Genomic DNA, 10,837 nt, shown 5'->3' on the forward strand with positions numbered 1-10,837 from the left:
GTTTCTGCAGACCATACATGCAGTGGCACTCCAGAACATTCTAACCATACTCTTCTAGTCTCACTTCGTTTTGATTCCTCCCACCTCAAACGCTATGAAAAAATTGCAGAGGACTATTCAATTTGAATGTATAATATTCCTCCGCATGATTCACGGTGTCAAAAGTTAGTAGTGACTTATACGCTCCTAATTCACGGACTTGAACAACCCGAGGCAGATTTTTTGAAACTGCCTTCTTCAGAGCATTGAAATCTATGGCCTTGGTCGTCCCCCCGACTAAACTCCTTGCTAGCCAACCTATATTTTCTTCTGCAACAGTTACTTCAACCTTCCTTGTCCATCCATTACCGTTTGGGTCATTTTTTGACGTATTCTTCATCATTCCTTTCCCACCTGTATGCATAGCCAAATTATCCTTACGTTGAGTCCGCCCATCCTTATCGGCGTTCCGTTCTCTACCTTCGACATTCATACTTCTTGCCTTTTCCTTCGTTGGCCTTCTATACTTAGCTTCTTTGCTGATATTGTCTTCCTTCGTAATCTCATACGATCCATGTCCGTTATCGCCTTCAATGCCCCCCTTTCGTCGTGTACCGTATAAAGGCAAAAGGATATATCATACCTTTTTTCTGCTTACGAGCAAGATATATGTCATTGATTCTTCCTATCCAAGTGAATAGGTGAAATAATTTCCTCTTGAAAATATCTTCCGATAGAAATGGAGAAAGATTCACTTTCTAGTCGATGGTACTCTTCTCTGTTTCAAACCCTAGAATTCTTCAAATGTTGATGTGATTCTCAAGTTCTATCCTTTCTGTATTTTCGCCTCGCTCTTCCCCTCTCTCTCTCTCTCATGCTTTTAGCATTACTGTTTATCCACAAATAATTTTACGATTAATCATATTCAGATTTTTATTTTCAAGTGAATATTAAACTCAAAAGAGATAGTTAAAAAACACATACTTTCGTTAATTTGTGACAACTTGCGTTGGTCTTACCGCCACAAATGTTATGTGTGAAATTCCAGGCCTGCGGGCCGCAAGGGCCCATTCCATTTCAAACCCCTTAGCAAGCAATTTATCAGGGTCGTCGTCGTCATCATTTCCTACTTCTTCTCCATCGGCATCTCCAAACGCAGAATCATGGTGTCAACTCTAATCAACGCAAACCCTATCATATACGAAAAGAAAGAGCGCCGAACCCGCACCTCACCGCCCACCACCAACGACGATTACGCCGTCGAACCTATCGACCAACTTGAGATTTTCGATATCCTTTATTTCTTTCTTTCTTTCATTTTCCAATTTCTATTTTTTTTTCTTTTAATTGAATACCTTTCATCGAATATGTGCATGCTTAGTCTTTCTTTTTCCTTAACGATTTCTCACATCACCTGAGAGATATCAAGGACCCTGAGCACCCTTACTCCTTGGAAGAGCTCAAGGTCATAACGGAGGATGCTGTTGAAGTCGATGATCACCGTAGTTATGTTAGGTGCTCACACTTTTCATTTTCTTTTTCCCCTTTAGGTATTAGGATTGATATTGGTTTCTGATGAATGTCTCATGTGTTTATTTATTTATTATATTATTATTATTGAATCATTAATTGTGATTTTGGTTGTTTAGGGTTACGTTTACTCCGACAGTGGAACATTGCAGCATGGCAACGATTATAGGTCTCTGCTTACGGGTTAAGCTCATGAGAAGCTTGCCTTCACGCTACAAGGTATTAATTGTTTTTCACAATTTTTTATTTTCTGATTGTTGTACTTGTTTAGGGTAGTTGCTTGGATTAATGATTGATACCCTGGAGGCAAAACTAGATTGATGTGTTGTGTTATGATCATATGTAATTTGTATTATATTTTTCCTTGTATGGAAGTTTTACTGTAAGGAGAATTTGTGGTAGATTTTAGACCAAGGGAGTGGTAGATTTGCAAAAGCTCATGGATTAGTTTCAATTCGGAGTATTGAGTTGGTAAGGTAACTCTAGATGTTGCATAGTGAATAACAATTGTGTGCATTTTGTTCTTGCTTGAATTAATGGGGAGCATAATGCAGCAAAGGCTGCAATCTTTTTAGTCTTATTATTAGTACAAATTGGTTGTTCACCAATAGGGATGTAATAAGAAGCCGGAGGATTTGAAGCCTTCTAAAACATAAAAGAAATAACTACAAATTCATGTAAGATAAACATGCACTCTCGAAAATGAAATCCGAACTAAAACCCATTAGGCAACTAAGAAAATGAGCTCTTCTTGCAATGATATGAACTTTGAACCACCTCACTTTGCTGTTGAACCCTCTTTCTCAGTTTATCCACCTGATAGTTTTATGTTAAATTATGGCTAGGTGGATATCAGAGTAGCACCTGGATCTCATGCAACTGAAGCTGCAGGTAATTTCTTCATCTTTCTCTTTTTCACTCTATATCGAGATATGCATACATTCTGTAATGCACTAGTGCAACCATGTACTTGTTTTGGTGAAGATGTTATTTTTGTTGACTTAAACATCATCCGGAATTTTTTGTTTGCTCCATGCAAGTAATGCATGCCGTTGATGGACTTATTACAAACACATACTTATATTTATATTTGCATGAAATAATTAGTTCGATTTGATGATTATTGATTCTGCACTAGTCACAAGATGATTTGAAAGAGTAGGCAATGAGTTGTCCCAAGTCCCTCTGAATTCTTTTCAAACTTTGTATTCATTTGTCACAACTATGTATGCAGTTAACAAACAACTAAATGATAAAGAGCGTGTGGCTGCTGCCCTGGAAAATCCAAACCTTCTAGATATGGTCGACGAATGCCTTGCTCCATCTTACAATTGAAGAACTTTCCCCACAGATGCAGTGAGACGACATATACTTTAGTTATATCTCATTTTGGTTATGCACCTACTCCACGAATTGTTGTATACTTAGTGGAAAAATGCAATAGCAGTATTAGGGATCAAGGTTTTTTGGTTATAAATCTAGAATAGATCAAATGTTCGGTTCAGTTGTAATTGACCAAAAAAGGTGACAGGCATTTGATGGAGGTTTAAATTTTAATGGCTTGTCTATATATATGATTTATGGCAGAATACAGTCGCATTATTCATCATTTAATTTATATGATTGATCTTATTTTGTGAGGAAAAATTTAACTTATTAGGTAGTTATTAGCTTATGATACAAATTGTTTGGGTCTTAAGAAATGTGCATGCCCTTTTCCAATTTTGGAGATTCACTAAGGCCTTTCCCCATATCTTGACCAAATTAAGTATCTGAAACAAGTTGAGAATGCAAAGGTTGCACTAGTTTAACGATAGAGGTTGGCAGCAATTAAATAATTATGAACATGGTATATACCCATACGGTGAAAGCTGATAAACAGAATAACGATCAGTCTTTCTTAATCACGCTCCAAGTAACAGTAATACTTTGTACCATGCGAAAAATAAAGCTGGAAAAGCCAACGTTAGACATACACATTTCAGCTGGTAAGAACCAATATATTATTGTGTCAACGACAGTAACATATTATAACTTTACATTGCAATATAGTTTCTTAACCAGACTAAACTTTGCACTGCGATATGGATTTCATGGTTTCACAATCCTTCGGGAGCATCATTTGAAATTCAATCATGCCTAGCCAGAAAGCCAAAACCTTAACACAATATTCATATCCAAAATAATGAACAATTTTTATCACGTAAAAGACCCCTGCTTATGGCATATTTGAAATCTGTCAAGGTACAACAGATAAACAATCATAGAGAAAATTTCACTCCTTCATCATCAGTTGAAGTTCCTTTGAAGACCACAAGCTTCCCCTTTTGCTCTAATATTTTCAGCGCACGATTCAGAATGGTTCGGTCTATCCCTTGAAGCTCTGCAGTACATCAGAAAGAATGAGAGACAAATCCAGTCAAAGCCCAAAACTTCGGAAGTACCTACAATAATATGACTAAAGGAAAAAACAAAAGCCTCAAAAAGCAGGTGATAAACTTAGAAATGTTTGTGTTCAAAGGGGGCATGGCCGTGGGCCAGGCAGAGAAATAACACTCGACTTGAAGTAAATATAAGTCACTGTATTTCTTGAAGAAGGATGGGAGCTTCAATGAGCAAACTTAGCAATTTAGCATCACATGGCCAAAATATACAAAGTAGTGCCTCCAACTTTTACAATATTGTAATTTGTGTACCACTTATTACTCCAGTCAATGAATTAAAAATCAAAATATTTCATGAACTTATTTACCAAGTAAATACACATTTTAGTTCCTAACAGAAATTTTGAAGAACACTTAATCCATCAAATTTAAGAGTCTCTGGGTGGTCCCTCACCATTCAAAAGTGGGAGACATGTTAATCTCTCCATACAAAAGCATTAGAAATTTTCTAATGGTACAAACCTATAGGGCTGGACTACGGTGTCCCCCTTTTTGAATGGTGATTGATATACCACCTTTTCTCGCTTCCTTTTTAAAATGATTAAATCCTGAGGGACTAATTTACCATTTGAAATTCTCGTCAAACACTAAAATAGGTATTAACTCTATTTTTAATATCTATCCCATTGCTAGCACACTTCCCCATTGCACATCACATATAGAGAGATCAAAACACAGCATAAAACTCTCAACACTGCTTCAAAAGTATCCAGAACGTATAGAGAGAAGATAAATTACTGAATACTTTTCCTACAATTCATACCCAAAATCCTATTTGGCACGCTGGTTTTCTCCCTGGATGACTTTCATCTATGTTTGTTTCAGTCCAAGGATAGGAGAAAACTTATATCTAATCCCACTTGAAAGGTTTGATTTAACTGAATCAGTAAACAAAATGGAAAGCAAAAATTATTGAAAAGACAGACTACAATTATCAACTCCAAAAGCTATACCATCCCATGCATCAAACACATGATAAGATGATAACACAAGTATTAAGAACTAACCAAGAACTGCCAAACTTGTCCCATCCCAAATTACAAGATAGTGAAGAATAGGATCTATAAGCATCAACAAATTACCTGTTCCTTGAGATTCAGTCCCAAACCTTATTTCTTCCATCGTCACAACACCATCTTCCAGCCCATTATCTCTTGCCTAATCAATATTAAAGTGAATTCAAACACAATGCAAACACAGAAACTGGAATGCTGTGGTTATCAAAATAGAAATGGAAACCTACAAATTGTACTAAAATTTCTGCCCACTCTTGAATCCGATGCCAGAGAATAAGACATTTCCTATGTCCTTTATCCATCCACTCAGCACGTCCTGTCAGATTAGAATACCACGTTAGCAATTTTCTCAGAACCAGTCACAACTCCCAAGAACAATAAAACACAAGAACAATAAATTCACTGACATGAACCATACCATCAGCTACTAAGGCTGAAAGGAATGCTTCTCTAGCTTCATGAGTAAGAGACCCTGCACTATCAGAAACCAGGAAACAATCATATGATATAAATGTGGAAATAAAATGCGAAAAAAAAAAGAAATATGGGAACATTTTGAGACCTGTCAGTTCAATAATAATAATAATGAAATTTGCAAGTAAGCAGGAATTTTTTTAACTTACTTCCAATTACGGGATTCGAAAACAGAGGAAATTCTTCTTCAAGCGCAATTACAAATACCTTTTGTGTTCTACAATAATCTAGAATAAGATCCTTCCACAGTTGTACCTGCTTCTCTCTAGTGTCTCTTACTGGCTGCAAACTGAAAATCAGAAACCAAGTTGCATGCCAAACCAACCACAAACTTATGAATGTGTCACTATGAATTTACATTTAATAATAAACAATATGCAATGAATTTTACAAACAAAAGAGAAAAGAATGATTCTGAATAACCATAGTCATGTACAACCCGATAAAACATTCTCATTACATGTAAAATTAGGAGCTCAATGTTCATTAATCATTATGATTTTCAATTATATCTGTAAAATTTGATCCAACAGAGTAAACTAGTAAGAAAGCACACATAGCTTGAATTTATCAAACAAAAAATAAAAATAAAAACTTGCAGCGAAGGGGGATTTACGTGAAGTATGGCGGGTAGTTGAAGAAATGTGGTAACTTGAACTCTCCCAATTTCTGCATCTTTCTCGAATGATTCCACTACACAAAGGTTAACGATCTTCTCTTTGAGGATTAAATAGCTCCCTCTCCTTAATGGATCGGTACGGCGCCGTATCACGCAATGATTTTCAACACCTTTCGATTTCGCGACTTGTTGAAACTGATATTGCAGATGAAGAATTGCGATATTGGCGAGAGTGAATAAAAGAAAGGGGCTTAAACTCTGGGAACCCTAGGTAGCACCCTTACCAATGGAGGAAGAAGAACAAAGTCAGTGTGATGAAGCAAACTGTTGTACACAGAAACGTCGACGTTTCGTAGGTAAACTGAAACTAGAAACTGAATTGCACAATCAGAAATTTTTAGGGAGAAATTTTTAGCTTTTTTTTTTGTTATTATTTAGCGAACATAAATATTAAATTATTTTTAATAAATAAATTTTATTAATTTATATATACAAATTATAAAAAATATAAATGTAAATTATATTAGATATAAATTATATATTTTTATGTTAAAATGTCTATAAATAAAAATATAAATTATTTTTTATAAAAAATAATAATATTTACTGACCATGTAATATTATTTATTAATCTCGTTGTTTTTTTATACTTTTTTTATACAATTATAAAAAGTATATTATTGACTCAGAAATTGTTGTGTGATGTGAGTTTGTAAAAACTTTGTTCTGTTTTTCTTTTTTTTCTTTTTTATTTATTCCTTTATTGATAAAAAAAAGAATAAATTAGTTTATTATCTTTTAAAATTTCAGATGATTGAATCATTCAATAATATTATTTTAAAAATGAAGTCTAAATAAGATAATTTAAATCTTCAATAATATTATTTTAAAAATATTAGAGACTAATCTTTCTAGTTGTACTTCCAGAAAGTAGGGGAAAATGCTTAAATCTATTTGTGTAAGATGATAGAACCATTTAAAAATATGGAATGTGAGATGCCTTAGCATTAAGATTGTAGGTGGTTTATCTTTGTCTGATGAAGTTCATAACACACTTTCTCAATTACCTTTTTTAATTAATTCTACTAATATAATAATGTAAAATACTTGACTAGAAACTATGTAATTGCTAACCTTTTTTGGACTATGATGTTATGAGTACCATAAGTCATTACAAAAGAATATCAAAAGTCCAATCTCGTGGCAAGTGGCAATAAAATTAAGATTCCCAATTTCCCATTAGTTACATTTACAACTAGACAAACTTGTTTCTGTGGTAAAATTGAAAAGTAGTACAACCAGAAAATTATTATTCTCATACATATAGTCCAAGAATTGTTGAAATCCATGGTAACTAGAGAAGAGAGTTGAGAATACAATAAAAATCTGAAATTTCACTAAATAATAGAAGTTGAAGATAAGTGATGTTAGGCCTTAAATTTTTTAAACTAACCCAAAAATCAAAGTGACTCATGCTTATGCTATATTCTTATTCTTTATGTGCCTATCATTTTTTTCCCTTGATTAGTTTGATAACAATATCAATATATTACTGATAAAAGAGTTGTTAAAGAAAATAGAGAGAATTTTTCTAAAGTGTATTCTTGAAGGATAAAGAGAATGAAAATTTACCAATAATCTTTACATGAGCATGCTCCATCTTTAAAATGGTGAAACAGGTTTCGATCTCTTACAGTAATTTCTCGTTCATAGATCATGGAAATGAATTTGGTGTATGTATGACAATCGTTACACATTCTAAGATTTCTACAAATTCTTATGGGAGATCCCTCAGATGTATGTATTAGTGCAAAAGCAATTGCTAACTTTTGACTATGATATTTCAATCTCTGCCTCTTCTCATCTTCATCCACATCAAGCAACACCTGTGATGTGTCTGGTATATAGCCTTCAAATTTCAACTGCCATTCCATTTGGTGAATCATGGCATAGATGCTGTGGAAGTGGGGTTGAGACTTGTCATGTGAAACAAACTTGTAGACCCTTCTCTTCACTTCAACCAAGCAAAATCCAGGTGTCTGAACCAAGCCTTTTCGGACCATTTCAGTTCTGATCTTGGCCATGTCAACCCACTTTTGAGCCCGCGCATACATATTTGCTAGCACCAAATAGTCACCGGGGTTGTACGGATTCAACATGAAAATATTTTCAGCTGCAATCTCCCCTAATTCTAGGTTATGGTGAACTTTACAAGCATTTAGAAGGCTCCTCCACAAAACATCATTTGGTTTTCTGGGCATGCTCTTTATGAGTTCATAGGCTTCCCTAAGCATTCCAGCTCTTCCCATAAGGTCCACCATGCAACCATAGTGCTGAATTGTTGGTTCAATCTTATGCTCGAATTGCATCCGGTTGAAAAACTCTAAGCCCTCATTGACCAGGCCAGCATGAGTGCAAGCACTTAACACACCTACATAGACAACATCATCTGGTGCCAAACCTTGTTCCAGCATTTCTGCAAAAATTCTAAGGGCTTCGCTTCCACGTCCGTGAACAGCAAGGCCCGAGATCATTACAGTGTATGAATGTTTATTCTTCTCGGCCATACTGTGGAACACACAAAGCCCTTTCTCAATGCACCCGCACTTGGCATACATGTCAATTAATGAAGTTTTCACAATAACATTGAGTTCAGTAGTGTTTCTCAACAAGATTCCATGTACTGAACTTCCAAGGTTTGGAGATCCCAAATGGGTGCAAGCAGAGAGTACACTGACTAAGGTGCTTTCTTCAGGCCTATAGCGTCCATCATGCATCATGTCATTGAAAAGCTTCAAGCATTCATGCCACATTTCTGCACTAGCATGAGCACCAATAATAGCACTCCATGAAGCCACACTCCTTTCACTCATTTTGTCGAACACATCACGTGCATGTTCTATTGCCCCACACTTCCCATACATGCTGATCAAGCTGTTTTGCACAAAGAGATCACCTTCAAGCCCTGCCTTAAAGACATGGCTATAAATTTGCATTCCTTCCTTAAGAACACCTAACAGTGAACATGCCTTGAAAACAAATGGGTAGGTGAAGTTGTCAGGTTCAATTCCCTTTTTAAGCATCTCAATATAAAGAATTAAAGCTTCTTCCAGGTTCATACAATTAACATTCCCCCTAATCATGGCATTGTACTCGAAACTACTAGGTTCCTCGATTCGCCGGAAGATCGAGCATGCATACTCCATACTACCCCATTTTGCTAGAGCACAAGTAGCAACTAAATTGCTCCCACAAAAATGATCCCAAAAAAGACCCAATTTTAGGATATGAGCATGAACTTGCTGAAATTCTTCCATGCTCTTGCATCTCTTAAGTAGAGGTAACCATCCATGTTCATAGAACCTAACATTCAAATCAGTGTTTTTTGGTGGAATATTATTTGATAGTGACAAAAACTGGGTTCTACTGAGAATATATGTCTCAGTGCACACCATGTTAAATTGTCAAGCTAGCTAAAGCTAAATACAGGAAAATAATAACAATAATAATACTCTACACTCCATTATTCTAATAAACACACAAATCTGAAGATAGAAGAAAGAGAAGGGATAGCTATGAACCAGGAAAAAAGTGAACTTTACGATTCATGATGCACCAAAGTTGGGAACCTGGGGTTGTAGTGAGTAGTGTGACTTGGTTCTTGAAATGAAAGAAATGGGAGGAGCATTAGCATTTCAAAGGAAATATTTTTTTTTTTTCTTTTTCTTTATGTAAAAAAAATGTATTTTTTTGATAAGGTGTCAATTTTCCAAGAGGGTTTTGAATGTCATCCATGAAGTTTGGCATTGCTTTTGCAGCCACAAGATTGCTTAACATTATAGGACAATGAGATTTCTTGATAGGATAATATTTGATGGAGGTGTTGTCCCCACTAGATCCTGTAACATGTTAGAAAACCTCTTATTTCTTGCCATGTGTATTTTTTGAATTTGGAAGGATAAATATCTTACAAAGTAACAATTATAAAATAAAAATAAATTTGTTACTTTAAATTATATATAAAAAAGAGTATTAATATTCTTTAACTAATACTTTTATTATAAATTTATTATGAAAAAATATATTTGTGTTTTAAATTAATGAAATCATTTTATATTATTAAGATTTAAAAAAATGTAAATACCTTTGTGTTTTTATAATCTATATCTATATATTTATTTAAAATTCACTTGAATAATTCTCTATCTAATAGGATACTAAGATAAGACTTGGTTTTACTATCTCTATTATTAACTTTTAAAATTCCTATGCAATACATATAGGCTTTTTTTACCTAAATGCGCATGTGAAACACTTTAATTTCCAAAATACGCATGGATTGAAATCTTTTTGAAAATGCGCTGCTCCATTTCTTGGCCCGCGTCCGCGAAATGGATTTTCATATCATTTTAAAGCAGGTGCCCACAAAATGGGCCAACCATATTAGGTGCAGCTCCCACGAAATAGCTACTCCATTTCCTTGGTGGCAGTAGCGAAATGGAAGAAACAACTCAGGGCACCAAGCACGAAATGGGGGCACTGATTGTTTGCCAGCTTAATATTGTACAATGTTAATACTTAGTTGCTAATAAGAATATAGATTGAATCCAATACAAAATATTTAATTGAGCACTAAATGTTATTATCAAATTTGTCAATAGTATATTATCTACCTTAGACTTTCAACTATATCTTAATTAACTTTGCTGCCCTTGAATGGTAAGTAATATGAATCAGCAATACCCACAAAACATATAGCAGCATAAAAGTTAAGC

The 10,837-nt window shown here is 34.7% G+C and overlaps 3 protein-coding genes across 3 annotated transcripts; 1 reads left to right on the forward strand and 2 right to left on the reverse strand.

The window, feature by feature from the left end:
• Positions 1 to 1,022: 1,022 nt before the first annotated feature.
• LOC130982216 (protein AE7) lies at positions 1,023 to 3,141 on the forward strand. Its single transcript, XM_057906114.1, has 5 exons — positions 1,023 to 1,274; positions 1,394 to 1,494; positions 1,629 to 1,728; positions 2,355 to 2,400; positions 2,744 to 3,141. The coding sequence occupies exons 1-5, from the start codon at positions 1,143 to 1,145 to the stop codon at positions 2,842 to 2,844; spliced, it is 480 nt and encodes a 159-aa protein (XP_057762097.1). The 5' UTR covers positions 1,023 to 1,142; the 3' UTR covers positions 2,845 to 3,141.
• Positions 3,142 to 3,458: 317 nt separating this feature from the next.
• Positions 3,459 to 6,431, reverse strand: LOC130982215 (vacuolar protein sorting-associated protein 25). The gene is made up of 6 exons (XM_057906113.1): positions 6,060 to 6,431; positions 5,593 to 5,732; positions 5,388 to 5,441; positions 5,197 to 5,285; positions 5,036 to 5,111; positions 3,459 to 3,892 (listed from the first exon to the last, which is right to left on the reverse strand). Exons 1-6 carry the CDS (start codon positions 6,116 to 6,118, stop codon positions 3,771 to 3,773), a joined length of 540 nt encoding a protein of 179 aa, XP_057762096.1. The 5' UTR covers positions 6,119 to 6,431; the 3' UTR covers positions 3,459 to 3,770.
• Positions 6,432 to 7,650: 1,219 nt separating this feature from the next.
• Positions 7,651 to 9,846, reverse strand: LOC130979598 (pentatricopeptide repeat-containing protein At1g31920). The gene has a single exon (XM_057903063.1). It carries the CDS (start codon positions 9,515 to 9,517, stop codon positions 7,691 to 7,693), a length of 1,827 nt encoding a protein of 608 aa, XP_057759046.1. The 5' UTR covers positions 9,518 to 9,846; the 3' UTR covers positions 7,651 to 7,690.
• Between the last annotated feature and the right edge of the window lie 991 nt (positions 9,847 to 10,837).

This window comes from Arachis stenosperma, chromosome 5, assembly GCF_014773155.1.
Source record: "Arachis stenosperma cultivar V10309 chromosome 5, arast.V10309.gnm1.PFL2, whole genome shotgun sequence".
Classification (NCBI taxonomy): domain Eukaryota; kingdom Viridiplantae; phylum Streptophyta; class Magnoliopsida; order Fabales; family Fabaceae; genus Arachis; species Arachis stenosperma.